This window comes from Loxodonta africana, chromosome 2 (genome assembly GCF_030014295.1).
Source record: "Loxodonta africana isolate mLoxAfr1 chromosome 2, mLoxAfr1.hap2, whole genome shotgun sequence".
NCBI classification, from domain to species: domain Eukaryota; kingdom Metazoa; phylum Chordata; class Mammalia; order Proboscidea; family Elephantidae; genus Loxodonta; species Loxodonta africana.
In genome coordinates, this window is record NC_087343.1 from 55,813,031 (window position 1) to 55,830,209 (window position 17,179).

Here is a 17,179-nt window from a genome sequence, read left to right on the forward strand (position 1 = left end):
GGCCAGTTCTGTCCAGGAAAGGCTGCCCCGCGCGCGGTCTCCATCCCCACCCACCTGCTTCCTGGATCCCAGGGCTGTACAAAGTCAGGCAGTTAAGATACGGCTGCCGGGGGTTTGGAGGGACAAGGTGCAGCCCGCTGGTCCGGAGGGTGGGGGATCCGCGGGGCGGGGCGGGGCAGATCCGGTGTTTGCCTAGGCGGGAGGGCTGGCCGGGGCGGGCCGGGGCGGGCCTTCGAGCCCCAGGAGCTGCCTGCAACTTTTTCCTGCTCTCACCCTGGCCGGGAAAGTCCTCCGCACGGCTTCTGGAGGGTCTCGGGGTTCTTGTATCCCTCGACTAAGGCGACCCTCTGCAAGCCCAGCTCACCTACAGTCCCCAGGGCCGAGCGGCATGCGACCAGGACGCGCGGAGAGCGAGCTGCTGCGGCTGCGGCTGCGGCTGGTACTAATGTTCAGTCAAGGTAAGCGCGAAGGCTCGCTGGGCATCCGCTGCAAGGAGTGTGGAGGAGAGGGGGGATGTGAAGAAGGGATTATGGGGCGCAGGGAATCAAGCAGAGTAGCCTCCGTTCTGATCCACGTGGAACCAGGCTCACACCCGTCCCGAGCCAGCTGGAGAGACGCCCATTCTTGCTTGCACTGGATCCAAAGTCTCCTCAAAGAGCTCTTTAGTTTTACACACATGCGCGCACACGCACACACCTGGAGGAAGTGGGGGTCATGGGGTGTCCTGGAGACCGCGAGTCCTGCACCCCAACTTTCCCGGGCTTTGGACAGGTGCAGCGCTTGACCAGGACTGGGGGTTGTGGGTCCCCGGGATCCAGTCTGGTCGGCCCCTTCATTCCATAGTTTCCCAGAGCTATGCCAGGTGGCTTGCCAGGAAGACTGGGAGCTCAACACGCTTATTTTCCGAGGTCTTTCCCAAAGGAATGAATAATCTCCCAGTTTTTACTTCAGGACGCAGTGCTGCTGTTTGCTCCCACAGGGGACTTAGAAAATCCAAGCGCCACTTAACCACTTGGCAGAGGAGAATTCTTCCTTCCCTTCTGCCTTCCTCTTATTGTTGTAACGTTGTCTGTTCAAGGAATGTAAACTTGGGAAAGGAAAAGTTCTTTCCACTTTCTTGAGCACAGACGCTGCAGCAAGAGGGGGAAGGGCCAACTACCCAGAGCAGAAGTTTCAACTGCCTGTAGTGGGAGTGGGGCCCACCTGCCGCCTGAGTTCTTTTGCACTAAGTGGAAAAATGAGACTGAGTGTTGAGCTGCTGTGCAGACCTTCCACAGTACTTTCTCCAAGACATTCACCTGGAGCCTAATGTGCACTTGGAGCGCCGGTGGCTTAGTGGTTAAGAGCGCCACTGCTAAATGTTGGCTGTTAGAATCCACCAGCCGCTCCTTAAAAACTCTGTGAGGCAGTTCTACTTTGTCCCATAGGGTTGCTATGAGTCTCAGTGGACTGATGGCAAAGGTTTTCTCTTTTTTTTTGTTTGTACTTAAGTTTTAGAATTTTAGTTTACTTGCCGGGGGCGGAGGGGCGGGGGCAGGGCCACATTTGTATCTTGCAGTTTGGAAGAAGTACAACCAGAACGCTCCTTAGAAGGGAGGATGGTGAGGCTTCTCTCAGGTACTTTAGACATATTATTAGGAGGGACCAGTCTCTGGAGAAGGACATCATGCTTGGTAAAGTAGAGGGTCAGGGAAAGAGAGAAAGACCCTCAGTGAGAAGGATTGACACAATGGCTGCAACAATGAGTTCAAATATAGCAACTATTGTGAGGATGGCCAGGTCAGGGCAGTGTGTCTTCTGTTGTACATACCGGTCCCTGTGAGTAGCAACCTCCTCCACAGCACCAGATAACAACAGCAACAGTTTGAACATATACCTAAAAAAAAAAATAAAAAAAAAAAAGTTTTCTGTTTTTGCAAGTTCTGTAAATATTTACCAAGAATATAAATATTTCCTAATCCGTTCTCCTTTGAGGCTGACATTCAGCAGGCACTATCTTTATTGTGGAAGAAAACCCAGTTCAGGTCCTGTGACATTTTCTCTAGGTCAGAAATATGAAGAAATATGACACACAGCCCTAGCAGAGAATGGAACCTGTTCATTAGGTTTTCTGGCCCACCACGTTTGGTGTTTCACAGATACACTTTCCTGGGACTACATTCCATATGCGTGTGGTTGGGAGTTTATATGCAAATATACCTGCATGAATCCTTTGGTTATTCTTGGACAATGTTTGTATTAAAGTTTGGTTTTGTTATTCTTGAATTTAGCATCTTCATTATTCTCTCTTTTTTTCTCTCTGTTCATGCACGATTACCTGGTTATTTAGCCAGATTTCTTTAATGAGTCGTGTGCAGATGAGAAGCAATGGAAGAACTGAGTCAAAGGCAGGATGGCAAGGGATGAAAACCAGGCAACCAGAAAAAAATGAGATGACAGGTTCTCACTGTTCCCTGGGTTATGATCTATAGAAAATCACACTGAGATTATATAGGCCTGAAGGTTAAATTTGACATTTTACGTACCCAAATGTCAATTTCTATGTTACTCAGTTTTATTGAAGGGCAGTGTGTTGAGATGGCTTTCAGGAGAAGATGGAGAGAATCTCTCTGATGGAACCGACTCTGGTCTTCTCCTAAACACTAGAAGAAGTACATATAGGAGTTTTTTTTTTTTTTTTTTTTTCTGAGGGGAGGATAGGGGAGGGCATTAACGCCAACCTAGGGATTTTGGATAAAGTTGGATTTTACGTTGAAAACCAGTCCCTGGAAGATCACAACCTTCCCAAGGGCAAATAGAAATATAAATCCAAGCTTTTCATCTCCCTTTAATTACCCAGTATTAGGAGAAGCCATGGAAACATAACATCATTTTCTTATCTTTGAAGTGTTGAGGCTTGTTCCTTAAAGAGCACTGAGAAATGCTTGAGTGGAAAGTGTTGCTGCAAGGCATGAAGTCAGGTAGAGAGACTTGAAGCTAGAGTGAGTTATGAAGGACAGCTCAAGGCACGCAAGCAGAGCTGATTTAAAATGATGTCTGTACAAATATTTTGTGCCTTTATTTCCTCCTTCTCCTCCAGGTATTTGTATACTCAAAGAACAGACTTTCTCTTCATTTTAAGATGACCACAATAAAGGTTTGTGACTTATGACATCAATCAAGGTCTTAGGGCAGCAGCATCATTTTTTTTTTATGACATGATCATTCAAGGGTAACATAAATAATTGATATCTTTTATGGTATAACCCTAAAACTGAAATTTTTTATGGTATAACCCTAAAACCAAACCAAACCCGTTGCCATTGAGTTGATTGCGATTCATAGCGGACTGTATAGAACAGAGTAGAACTGCCCCATAGAGCTCCCAAGGAGCAGTTGGTGGATTCAAACTGCTGATCTTTTGGTTAGCAGCTGAGCTCTTAACCCTGGTGCCACCAGGACTCTGGTATAGTCCTATCTGTATAATATTTATGAGCACTCATCATCCCTATACACAAACACATAAACTATAAACCCAAACCAAACCCACTGCCGTTGAGTCGATTCCGACTCATAGCGACCCTATAGGGCAGAGTAGAACTGCCGCATAGAGTTTCCAAGGAGCACCTGGTGGATTTGAACTGCTGACCTCTTGGTTAGCAGCCATAGCACTTAACCCCTACACCACCAGAGTTTCCTGCATAAACTATGTATAATTTACATGTATAATTGCATAATATAAACCCATACCAAAAACTAAAATTTAAAGGGTGTATGTGCATGTGTTTATACATGTTGCATTCTCTTCAGCATGCATGCAAACCACCTTAGAAGCACATAACCCTCAAATTTTATTTTAGCACTTAGATTCAAATCTGTTTTCCATCAGCTTTCTTGCAGGTGTTTGTGAAAATGCGGCGCTCATAATTTAGTTCATCATTTATCATCTTTCATTGATTATTCTTGTTTTAAATGCTGACAATCACTGAAACGGTAACCGAGCAGGTTGAAGTTGGAAAAGAGAGACCATAAGAGGCCTGTTGTTGTCATTAGGTGCCATCGAGTCGATTCCTACCTCTAGCGACCCTGTAGGACAGAGTAGAACTGCCCCATAGGGTTTCCAAGGAGCTGCTGGTGAATTTGAACTGCCAACCTTTTGGTTAGCAGCCGAGCTCTTAACTACTAGGCCACCAGGGCTCTGTAAGAGGCCTAAATGAACTGTAAACAAAATAATAGCTGCATAGAGCAAAGGTAAATGTAATTTTTAAATACATGAAGTTACTTATATTCTCCAGTGTTTTTGGCAGGCCAAGGATAATCCTACCTGGGTTCTGGATCTCATTTTTTTTTTTCCCTATCTTTGGTACTCTATCAGCTATCTCCTCTTTGGTGTATAGCTTCAAATTCTCTCTCTAGTGTAAGTTTCTCTCATTATGTAAATATTTTAATTTTTCTTGTATATATGTATTTTTAAAAAGGCCTTTTTAACTTGGAAACTCTTTCCTTCTGAAACACCCCCACCCCTTGCTTCTGTTCTTTCTCAGTTGTCCTACTTTCCTGACTGTTCTGTCTCCTTCACAGGCTCATCTGATTGGCCTTTTCCTAGTTGGTGTTTGCAGAAACCCATGTTGAGTCGTCTTATTCATTCCACTGATTCTCTCTGGGCCTGTCCCCCTCTCAAGTTTGTACCTCCATCCAAACTCCTCTCTTGGGTCCCAGATCAGTATTTCCATCTGCTACCAAATATCTCCACCTAGATGTCTTATAAGCACCTCCAACTCAACAATTTAAAAACTGAATTTAACACCTGTCCACTGAAAGTTTCTCCTAAATGGTCTTCTATTGTTTAATGGCAGTATCATCATGTAAATGTCAAGCTGGGACTGTGTCTCTTCTTTTCAGTTTCACAGCCAATCTCCAAATTCTATGCCTTCTGTTCCCCAACCTATGCATTTCTGCTACCACACAGCTCAGTCCCGCAGTTTTTTGTGTCTGCATCATCACCATTTTTAAACTGGTTTTTCTGTTTTCAGTTGCATACCTCTCTAGCTCATTCTTCTCACTGTCACTGATGTTATCTTTCTAAAGCACTTATCTGTATCCAATTACTTCCTTGTTTCAAATGTTTGATGGCTCCCATCTCCTGTAAACTCCAAATTTCTTGGCATGTTACAAAAACTCCTTTGCCATCTGGCCACAGTCTGCCTATTCAGGCCCTTCTCTGTCACACCCACTTCACATGCACACATGCACATACCACACAAACATACATATGTACATACCACATCCCAAAGCCATACATAAAACCAATCTATGTTTTGACTATGCTTGATCATATCATATTTAATGTTCAAAGATTTTCCAGGCCATTCCCTTTATCTTCACTGCCTTGATGTTTTGTTTTTTCCCTTCTCTGCATTTCAGTAAACAGTAATGAATATTAGAATCATGACCTTCCAGTGGTCTTGCCTAAGAGGATCTTTAGGTTTCACTGATCAGCCCAGCTTTGTATAGAGACAAGATGCCAATTATGCTGGGGAATATGTGTGTGTTGGGTGGTGAGCATTGGGGAAGAGGAGAAAAAGACAGAAAGAAAGCAATAAGAAGAGCAGAGTCAGGACTTCAAGTTTATTATATCGCATACAAAACATACATGTTCAGGTTTTCGCCTGAACCCAGGTAGCACGTTTAGAAGACTAATCCATCCGTTTCCAACCAACCATTGTCCATTGTTAGAGGAAACAAGCCCAGGCAAAATTATAAAGTAGGGAAGTTTTCCTTTTGTAACAAAAGGGGAAGCTTGAGGTAACCTCTCATTTCTGGAACTCTTCATAAACCACTTCTGGCTTCTCACTCTCAGCCCTCAATGGGCTCAGGTGAAATTATGACAAGGTAATCCCCTCCCCCCATGGCTTTCCAGCTGCACCTGTCCAACTTCAGCTAAGCTTTGCTCTCTTTAATACTAGTTAACAAGACGCTATTTGAGTTAAATTCATTGAATAGGGCTCAGGATTTAGCATTTAAAAACAGTTGCTCAGGAAGTTTTGAATACAGCAAGGTTTGGAAGTACTTGCTTAAATATGCTCAATGTCCCCACCCCCTTTCCTCACAAATGAAAATTCCAGTGTTTCCAGTACTACCTTGTTGTGAGATGACGACCAAGACAGGTAGATTTCAACACCAAGAGTCCGTGAATGGGTTATTTTAAATGAATTAAGTCTGAAGTGGGTGATGACTGCTCCCACTTTAATGTGCTAACAGCTCTGGGCATTTTAAAGGGGAGAAGCTTGGTAATGTTAAGGGGATGAACTTCTAATGATGGCATTTAAGACATTCAGCAAATTAAAGACACACTCAGTGTGTTAAAAACAAAGAATTTCGGGAAGAATGGGGAAGATATTTGGAATCAAAAGTATCATCCTGGCATCATCTAAATGCTACTACTAAAGCGACAGGGCCCAGACTACCAGCCCTGCTTAGCTTGGAATATTATTGAAAGATTTAGCCCGGCATAAAAGAGGAGGAACCTTGCAAAGTTGTCACTCAAATCAGCAAGTCAAAGGTGTGGAGGTTTTTGTTTTGTTAGTTATATGGTGACCAGTGATTTACCTGGAAGAACATACAGAAGAATGGCTCTCTAAAGAGAAGAATTTTGATAGCACAAATCCTGAGACAATAATAGATTTGGTATGTGAAAGTGAGTTCCGTGCCCTTTCTAATGATCCGTAGGTACTAGTGCTTTGTTGAGCTGGCTACAGTGAACTCCACAAAACTAATATTTATCATATCCTTAAAAAAAAAAAAAAAAAAATTTTTTTTTTTTTTATAAAGCATTTACTTTATGTAAGGGGATGTGCTAGACCCATTGTACAATCAGAACAAAACATCGTTCAAAGGTTGTCATATATTTGGAAACAAGTCCAAACACGAGAATGAAAATTGTCTAAGCCCTGGAGGATACCTAACCAATTTCAGTCCCTGCCTTTCTGTCAGAACTCCAATTACTTAGTTAACACCTTTGGCACAGCTAGGAGATCAGGGGGAAGGTGAGAGGTGGACCATGATTGGTCTGAGCCTATCACAGAGGTCCTGTGCTTCTTGCCGGTGTGTGATTTAGATACAGGATGTAACGCAGTTTTAGCCAGTGAGATTCAGGGGAGATCTGCTGGGAGAATTCTGGGAAAGGAATTTTCATTCCTAAGAGAGACACTGGTTAAGAAACATTGTCAGGTCTAGATGTGAAGCTTGGAAGAGCTACAGCATCTTGCAACCATGTTGTCAGCTAACTTGAGTATAAAGCCAATGTATTGGGGATGGCCTAGTGAAAAGATGGAAAGAAAGTTAGTCTTTGATGTTGACTTTAGGCTACTAAATTATTGAAATTTAAACCCTTTGTACCTCTGGGTGTCTGTATAGTTTAAGACATAGTTGAGCTGTGTTTCAGAACTTAGAGATGTAATTTAAGTTCCTGTAACATGATATATGTCATGTAAACCAGTACCAGTTGCTGTCAAGTTGATTTTGACTCAGAGCAACCCCATACGTGTCAGAGCAGGACTGTGCTCCACAGGGTTAGATGTCTGTGGTCTTTCAGAAGTAGGTCACCAGGCCTTTCTTCTGAGATTCCTCTGGATGGACTAGAGCTGCTAACCTTTCAGTTCGTAGCCAAATGCTTAACTGTTTGGGCCACTAATTGCTAGATGAGTTGTACAGAACTAAGTGTTGAGTTCAGAGGACAGATAAATATCACTATGGCACATCAAAGTGTGAAGATTGTGGGGAGGATAAAGGATCATGACAATTCAGATCTGGTCTGTAGGACTTCACAGGTCACTGAGTCCATTCCTCTCCTTTTAAAATGGGTGTGACTGATAATATGGTAAAACAAGATAGAAAATAACATAACTAGGAGTAGGACCCAAGTCTCTTAGTTCCTGGGTCAGGAGTTTTAGGATTGGAAATGAAATTATCATGATGAAAGCAGAAGGTCATTATGCCCAGAACATCCTGCTCAAAGTGTTTGTGGCAAAAATGAAAACGGAGAAGTGAACAGGCACCAGACCATAAAGGGCCTTGTAAAGCATGGTAAGGAGTGTGGATTTTATCCTGAAGACAGTGGAAGGTTTTGAAGGCCCTTAAGAAGGGGAGTGACATGATCAGATTTGCCCCTTTGGCATGTCAACTTTGGTGGCAGGAAGGAGGGTGGAGTGAACGGAGTCCAGACTGAAGGCAAAAAGACCATTTAGGAAAGAGCTGCTTTTAGTGTTAGTTTTTGTTTAGTATGCCAGTTGAGAGATGATTGTGATAAAAACTCAGATAGTGGTAGTAGTGAAAGAGATAAGAAGACAGGTTTGAAAGATAATAAGGAAGAAGAATGAACAGGACTTGGTGATTGATTTGCTTGGTGGCAGTGGGAGAGGGAGACCAGGCTGACACCTACATAGGTTTGTGATATGGACAACTCAATTAAAATGGTGCCATTTACTGAGGGAGGAGGGCTGAAAATGGGCATGTTGGAGGAGAAAGATGATCAGTTCAGTTCTGGACAAGCAGAATTTGAGATGTTCAGGTGTAGAGTTCTAGTTAGTAGATATATATATTGTTGTTAGGAACGGGAGAGTGATCTAGGTGGGGACAGAGGTTTAGGAGTCAGCAAATTGAGATTAATTGAAGACATGGTGTTGATAAGTCAGGCAAACAGACTAGAAGAGGGTTTTGGCCACAGCACAAGGAACGCGTACCTCAGAGAGACATGTGAGGAACAGAGAAGCCAAGGGAGGGAAAAGTAGAACAAAGGCTGGGCAAAGTAGGGTGCCATAGAAGTATTTCGAGAAAGAGTTGGTCAATAGGGCCAACTTCTTTGCAGAAGTCAAGCAAGTCTTATAGCCTTGTCAAGAACAATAGCTTTGAAGTGAAAAGAGTAGACATTAGAATGGAGTGAGTTGAGGAATAAATGCAAAATTAGGATATGCAGACAGTATGAGAAAGTTTGGCAGTAAAGGGTAGGAAAGAGAGTAGCTAGAAGAGCAACATGGGAGAGGCTGACATTTTTGTTTTGTTTAAGATGGGAGAGACTTACAAAAAATTGCTGTTGTTGTTGGTAAGTGCCATTGAGTCACTTCCGACTCATTGCAACCCAGTGTACAAAAGAACAAAACACTGCCTGGTCCTGCACCATCCTCATGATCATTGCTATGTGTGAGCCCATTGCTGCAGACACTGTGTCGATGATCCTGCTGAGGGACTTCCTCTTTTTCACCGACCCTCTGCCTTACCAAGCATCATGTCCTTCTCCAGGGACTGGTCCCTCCTGATAATGTGTCCAAAGTAAGAGAGACCAAGTCTCGCCATCCATTATATAAAATTATATGAGATTTTTTACTCCCATTGCCTATTGTACTGCATGCTACACTTTTAATTTTTGAACATTGCATTGAAGCATCTGTATGTGGCAGAGGTCCATAACAGGAGAGAAGCTGAGGGAGAAGCAAGGCACAGATGTCTGTGGAAAGGAAACTATCAGAGAGAAAGAAGAGAGAGAATGATGATCGGCAACAGCGCAGCTCTGGCAAAAAAGTGGCACCTGATTAGGAAACCACAGATGACCATGTGAAGGAAAGCAAAGTAGCCTCTGGGCTATGAAATGTAGAGAATATTAATTGATGGGAGGAGTTGATCAAGGGATGCAAAGAGGGGAAGAAAGCAGAGCTATGGGAAAAGGCACTCCAATTCCCCAATATGGCTGCTTCGATTGATGAAGGAGCCATCTTAAATGTTTTTGTTTTGTTTCGGAACATACCACACTAAAGTAATTGTGATTAATAAGCTTAGTGATGTTCTCAGTGTGAATAATATACAATGGAGCCCTGGTGGTTCAATGGTTAAGAGCTCGGCTGCTAACCAAAAAAAGCTGTTCAAATCCACCAGCCAATTCATGGAAACCTGATGGGGCAGTCCTACTCTGTTCTATAGTGTTGCTATGTGCTATGAGTCAGAATCGACTTGACAGCAATGAGGTTTTTTTTTTAATATGTAACAACATTCCACTTCTGGTAGTAGTATTAATATCAGTGCTTTACTTAGATTTCCTTAAAATTTTTCCTAAAAAGAGCTATAAATTTATATTTTTCTGGTTAAGCTTTCAATTCTTTATTCTGTCTAGATTATAAAGATACCAAGAATAATCTTTTCAGAAATTACAATCCTGTATACCACAGAGAGAGAGTGTTGTATTTGAAAAGTTTTAATAGTAAAATATTAAATTAAGCATTTTGTGCTGTGTACTCAGTGGTGTTTTAAAATTCCAATGGTTTTTACCACAAAGACAATAGAAAAGTGACAACTTTGGTTAAGGGTAAGACAGTACACAATACTGGGGAAGCCCGCACAACTTGTACAAGGCAAGGTCATGGAAACTCCATAGACATATCCAAAGTCCCTGAGGGACCGAATTGCTGGGCAGAGGGCTGTGGGTACCATGGTCTCGGGAAACATCTAGCTCGACTGGCATAACAGAGTTTATAAAGAAAATGTTCTACATTCTACTTTGGTGAGTAGCATCTGGGATCTTAAAAGCCTGTGAGCAGCCATCTAGGATACTCCACTGGTCTCACCCCTTTGGGAGCAAGAAAGAATGAAGAAAACTAAAGATACAAGGGAAAGATTAGGCCAAAGGACTAATGGACCACATCTAACATGGCCTCCACCAGACTGAGTCCAGTACAACTAGATGGTGCCTGGCTACCACCGCTGACTGCTCTGACAGGGATCACAGTAGAGGGTACTGGACAGAGCTGGAGAAAAATGTAGAACAAAATTCTAACTCAAAAAGAAAGACCAGGCTTGCTGCCCTGATAGAGACTGGAGAACCCCTGAGTGTATGGCCCCCAGACACCCTTTCAGCTCAGTAATGAAGTCACTCCTGAGGTTCACCCTTCAGCCGAAGATTATAAAACAAAAGATTATAAAAAAAAAAAAAAAATAGACTAAAGGGGTACACCAGCCCAGGGGCAAGGATTAGAAGGCAGGAGGGAACAGGAAAGCTGATAATAGGGAGCCCGAGGTTGAGAAGGGAGAATGTCGGCGTGTCGTGGTGTTGTTAACCAATGTCATAAAACAATATGTGCACTGTTTAATGAGAAACTAGTTTGTTCTGTAAACCTCCATCTAAAGTACAATAAAAAATAAAAATCCCAATGGTTTTTATTTAAACAGAGATTGCTGTATATTCATACTTTTAAGAAAGTGATAATTAGTTCAAAGTGTTCATATTTAGTCGTTTTATCCAGTCTGTGCCTGCTGACTGTTGGACCTGTGAATTACATTTACTAGCCAGTATAAACTTGAACTGCATATTTTGCTAATGCTCTCCACTCCTTAGAATATTGAGGCTGTTATTAATTTTCAAATGTATTTCACTTCCTTTGGGAAAGACGTCCCTTCTCTTGCCCAAAGAGTTCATAGAAATGGTGTAACTTTGTCAAGGATAGTTCCTGTGTTATTATGGTATGTTCTGAAAGGGTAACAGTTCAGTGTTTCCTTTTATTAGTCTGAAGTGAATAGAGACAGTTTTTACTACAGAAGCCTTGCATAACTGTTGGTCACTAAAAGGCTTTGTGTATAAAAATGAGGTTAATGTTTAAACAGAGTGATGGGAATAAAACAGTGATAGACACTGTGTTGTCAGTGTAGGAGATTATTTCATTGTGTTTTGAAAAGCATGAACAAAGCTACTGTGCCAGTGGATGCCTGGAACACTGGCAGTTGTCATTCTCCCTGATTCATTTGAAGGTGGCCTTTGTTTGTCTTTGTACAGGCCTGATCTCATTTCCATGGATACCATGTCAAAATGCAGACTGAACCCAAGCCGGCTTCTGGTCGGTTCAGACAACTCTATTCCAAATTGTTTACCAGTTATCTTGGGGTCCCCTAACTACATAGTAACTTGGGTGCTGGTTACATTATGGACACTGAATCTTCTTGGATTTTATGACCTTTCTAAACCATATTTTGAATACTGGTGCATGAAATAGATCTTTCAGAATAATTGACTCCATCTTTTACGTATTTATTGACTTTGTTCCCTGGGGTGGGGTGGGGAGAGAAAAACAGCCTTGGAAGCTGAGATAATTTCATGTGACCTTTGTTTTCCTTTCTGTACAAAACTGTAATAAATGGTCCTAAAGCAAAAAGACTTGAGTCAAAATTGAAAGAGGATTTAAGTGAATCATTTATGCAAATGTCATAGTAATTAAGAAGTCCTTTGATTATTACAATATTTATCTTTTTACCCCAAATAATCAAACTTTATTAGTGCCATTTTATTATTATTATAGTTTCAGTAAGACATGATTATAACCCTTTTTAAGAGTATAGCCCCACAATATCTTGCCTTTTTCCATATTCTCTCTTTCCAAAATACTTTCTAACCCCCTACCTCCATTCTACTTAACATTTAAGTCACAACTTCATTGAGGCTTATGCACCCCAGGGAGCCTTCCCAACTCTTGCCAGTTTAGGCGTCCTTCTCTATGTAAACGCTTTTGTGGTAGTCATCACATTTTATTTCAATTTCCTATTTATTGGCCTGTAACCCCTGTAGACTGCAAGTGCTGGGAAGATAGGGCCCATTCCTTGTTCACTGTTGTGTTTTGGCACCATTTTATTTGAATAAATGAATGCATGAATGAATTGAGACAAGTATGATAGCTACTGTAACCAGGGATTAAAGGCACACTTTCTGAGTGAATGGCAAGATAGAAAATTCTTAATTCCTTCAAATTAGTATATGTAAAACACTTTATTTGCCAGTTTATCAGGATTTGTTTAAATATCCCTTTAGTTTATAATTTTTTTCACTTTAACAGTTTTTTTTTTTTTGCTTTTAAAATGTTTCCATGTTATCCTTGAAGTATCTAACTACAGTAGCTCTATTAACGAGTAACAAAAAGATTATTAAAATTCCTTTATATGTTCCTGCCCAATCACAAATCACTCTATCCTTTGTTTCTTGAAATCATTTCCTTGCTTTTCTTTGTACTTCAACTACTTAAGTATCAAAAACCCATCGCCCTCTAGCTGATTCAGACTCATAGTGACCCTATAGGACAGAGTAGAACTGCCCTACAGGGTTTCCAAGGCTAAAATCTTAATGGGAGCAACTGCCACATCTTTCTCCCACAAAATGGCTGATGGGTTCCAACTGCCAACCTCTCAGTTAGCAGCTGAGTGCTTAACCACTTCACCACAAGGTCTTCTTATTTAAGTATACCCTTTGCTGCCAAGTGAATTCCAACTTATAGCGACCCTATAGGACAGAGTAGAACTACCTCATAGGGTTTCCAAGGAGGGTCTGGTGGATTCGAACTGCTGACATCTTGGTTAGCAGCTGAGCTCTTAACCACTGTGCCACACATCTCCTAAAATGTAGGGTTTAGGTTTAAACTTGTATGAATGAAAACATACAGTATGTAGTTTAACTTTTCTTAACATTGTGTTTGTAAAATTAATCTATGTGTTGCATATAGCTGTAGTCATTTTGTTTTCACTGGTACATAGTATTCTACTGTATGTAATACCACAATTCATTTATCCACTAATTCTAACTGATGGACGTTTGAGTAGTTTCCATTATATGACTGTTATGAGCAGTGCTGCTATGAACATTTTTGCACTCATCTTTGTAAACATATGTAAACCTTGCTGTTAGTATATGGAGTGGAATTTCTGAGTTATAAAGAATGCAAATATTCAGCCTTAGTAAATACTGTCAGTTTTTCAAGTGGTTGCTCTAATATAATCCCACTAGCAGTGCATAAGCAGTCCTATTGCTTTGGTTCTTTTCAACACTTGAGTAAGAATTTTTTAATTTTAGCCATTTTGGTGTGTGTGGTGGTATCTCATTGTGATTTTAATAAGCATTTCTTCAAGTGGTTTAGCACATTTTCATTTTTATTGGCCATTTGGATTTCCTTTGCTGTGAAATGTCTGTTCTAGCCAGACATCATCTCTGTCTCTTATTCTTTCTCTCCTGTATTTTCTCTCATTATGTCTGTCCACACTTCATTCTGGATTTTTTTTTTCTGTCCTATGTTATTATTTACTCACTCTTGTTTCAGCAGTGTCTATTCAGCAGTTAAAGCATTCATTGAATTCTAAATTTTCCACTGAATTTTTCAGTTTTAGAGTTTCTATTTGGTTCTTTTCAAAATTTCTTTGCTGACATTTTTGTATTTAGCATTCCTCTGTACACACTTTGTAAGGTTAGTTGTTTTACACTCTATTAATTTCCTTATCTCAAGTACTTGTGATACATCTCCGTTGTCTGTTCTTTGTGCTGGTTCCTAATCGTGTTGCTTCTCTGTTCTGGTGACTGATTTTGCTGGACATTAAATTTGAAAAATTACTGAAGAAAATAATTTAAGGCTCAGGGTGATATCTTTTTTCCAAAGAAATTTTCGTTTGCCTCAATTGAATCAAACCCTGAGAGGCACTAATAATTCTTTATCAATTCCATTCAATTTCAGGACTTGTTATTTTGTAGGTCACCCAGACTACAAAATTCATGCAAGGATTAGTTAACTTCTCATTTGCAGGTCGTGTAACAGTACAGAGCCTAAACAGGGAGTGGTTTCTCAGCTAGCCCACCTTCAGCTGATTCAGAACATCGACTTTTCACTCTCTCCAGCCCTACAATGTTGACACAAAAAAAGCTTCTCAGGCTTTCTAGCTGCCTTTTAGGATTGAGAATCCCTTCTCCTCCCCCTTCAAAAAGTTACCCATCTGCATTGGTCACTTGTCTGAATTTCCTTCTTCTCCTCATCTTGGCCCAGAAACTCTTCACTCTTTACTTAGCAATTTGATGCGTTTCAGAAGACTTTAAATATGTATATTTTTTACATTTACTCCAGAAGTTTTAGTGAATTTCAGTGGAAGAGTTGGTTCAAATAACCAAGTCTCTCATTACCAGAAGAGAAAATCAGAGTGGCATTTTTAGGGTCCCCCTTTTAAAAAATATTGGTTTTTGATTTCTCGATTCTACTTATACTGTTTAATAATGTGGCACTTTAACTGATGGAAAAGTAGAATTTATTTCCAGAATAGATTAAAATGATGTCCTGTCTTTGGTAATGTTCTAAAAAAATTAGCTTTATGATGAAATTTCTTTTAAAATTTGTAAATATCTAACTTATTTTTAAATTATGTAAATTTTATCTTTGCTTATATTAATTCTTCTCTTTTATTTAACTGTGATGTAAATGTGTCCATTGAAATGCTAAACATGATTAATAATTTCAATTTACAGAATCTTTTCTTTATAAAGCTGAATATTTTAATTATCTTTATAGAAAATGACACATCCTAAAATATTTATCTTAATAGAAAAATATGTTTCTTTCTTTAGATATTTATAGTTGTGAATTTGATTTTCCATACTCACTGTGTATATGAAAATGGATATTTTACTTTTTTTCCTTAATGTATTTTGCATACCTTTTTCCATATGAGCTTCGTATTTATAAATTTAAATTAATGCATCCTGCTATATCATGGTTAGCTATTGTCTCATTGTTGGCTACTTTGTTTCCTGTGGGTTTTTTTCCCCCTTCTGTAAATAGTGTGGCTATCAACACCATTGTACAAGCTTTTTCTTTTCTTTTTCCTTTTGGATCATTTCCAGAATGGGGGTTACTGTGTCAAAAAATATGTGCATTTTATAGCTCTTGTTGCATATGTGAATTTACCAGGCTCACTAATATTATATTTTCATTTATTTTTCATAGTTTGATGGATGTAAAGTGGTGCTTTATATTTCTTTTAATTTATATTCCTGAGGATGCATTTTTTCAAGTTATAATTTACAAATGCGTATTTAAAGAAAAAATGTATTTGTAGATTAGGTTATTCTAGAATTTAAGCCTATAAGAATACTCAAGAGATCATCTACATAAGTGTCCTGCCTCATTTTTGTAATTATCAGCTTTTGAAGTGGCTTAAGCCCAAAACTCCAACCTGGAGTGTACTGTCTACCATTTCACAGTGCCCTTTCAGATCTTCTTCTTCTTCTGAAAATTTCCTTGGTAAACTTCCTTTTATTCCCTATTTTCCACGAGCTGATTACATTTCATTTTCACTATGGAGTGACAATCTTCCAGTGAAGATTTCCATACTTCAATGGGTCAAAAGCCTTCAGGGGGAGAGGGAAGGCATTCTCTTTACCAGAGCATGTGACTGAGAGTAACTGAATTTGGTGATTGCTTTGGCCATCTATTGTTGTGTAACAAATTGCTCCAAATTTAGTGGCTTGAAATCATAACTATCTTTTGTTATCACTCATGATTTCTTGGGCCGGGACTTTGAAAATGGCTTGACTGGACAGTTCTGGCTCAAGGTCTCTACTAAGGTTACTGTCAGAGGGTAGGCATCTGTCTCTCTTCATCTGGGCTCAGGGCCTCTTCGTATGCTCTTGTCATGTGGTCTCTCCAGCATGGTGCCCTGTAGGTAATCTGACTGTTTACATGGCAGCTCATGGATCCAAAGATGAGTGTCCCAAAAGAAACTGGTGGAAGCTGCATGGCTTTTTCCAAACTAGACTCAGAAATCATGCAGCTGCATCTATTCGTTGAGGCAATCAAAAAGTCCAACCTAGATTCAGGAGAAGTCCTAGACTCTGCCTCTTGATGGGAGGAGTGTCAAATAATTCCTAAACATGTTTTAAAACCAGCATAGTAACTTAATGTAACTTCCATTAATTCTCTGGGTAACTTTGGATAAGTCGCAGGCAAAATATTCCCTACCTCACTGGGTTGTGGGAAGAATCAAACAGGATTATGAATGGAAAAGTATTTTATAGACTGTAAAAGTATATATAACATTCAAAAAAAAAAACCATTGCCATTGAGTCAATTCTTAGTTATTTTTAAAAAAAGAATTCCATATACTTGTAATTCATTAATTTTTACTATCATTCATTTATTTAGGGGACCTTTATGTGCACTAGGGGGTTGGATAATTCAAGGCAGACCCCTCCAGGAAATCTTCTTTCCATTTCTAATATCATCTGTGGAAAAGAATGATATCTCCTAGATCCCTATTGAATGTGAAATCTCATGCTTAAAATGGAGACTTAATCACATTTTTATTTCTAAATGAAAGCAGGGTTGATGGTGTACCACTCTGTACCAACGGATATAACAGTCAC

The 17,179-nt window shown here is 40.1% G+C and overlaps 1 protein-coding gene across 1 annotated transcript in view; it reads left to right on the top strand.

The window, feature by feature from the left end:
- Positions 1-256: 256 nt before the first annotated feature.
- ITGA2 (integrin subunit alpha 2) overlaps positions 257-17,179 on the top strand; it is a 129,600-nt gene continuing 112,677 nt past the window's right edge. Inside the window, exon 1 of the mRNA XM_010588139.3 lies at positions 257-458. Coding sequence (XP_010586441.1) covers positions 389-458 — 70 coding nt within the window. The 5' untranslated portion in view covers positions 257-388. The remainder of the gene's footprint in view (positions 459-17,179) is intronic.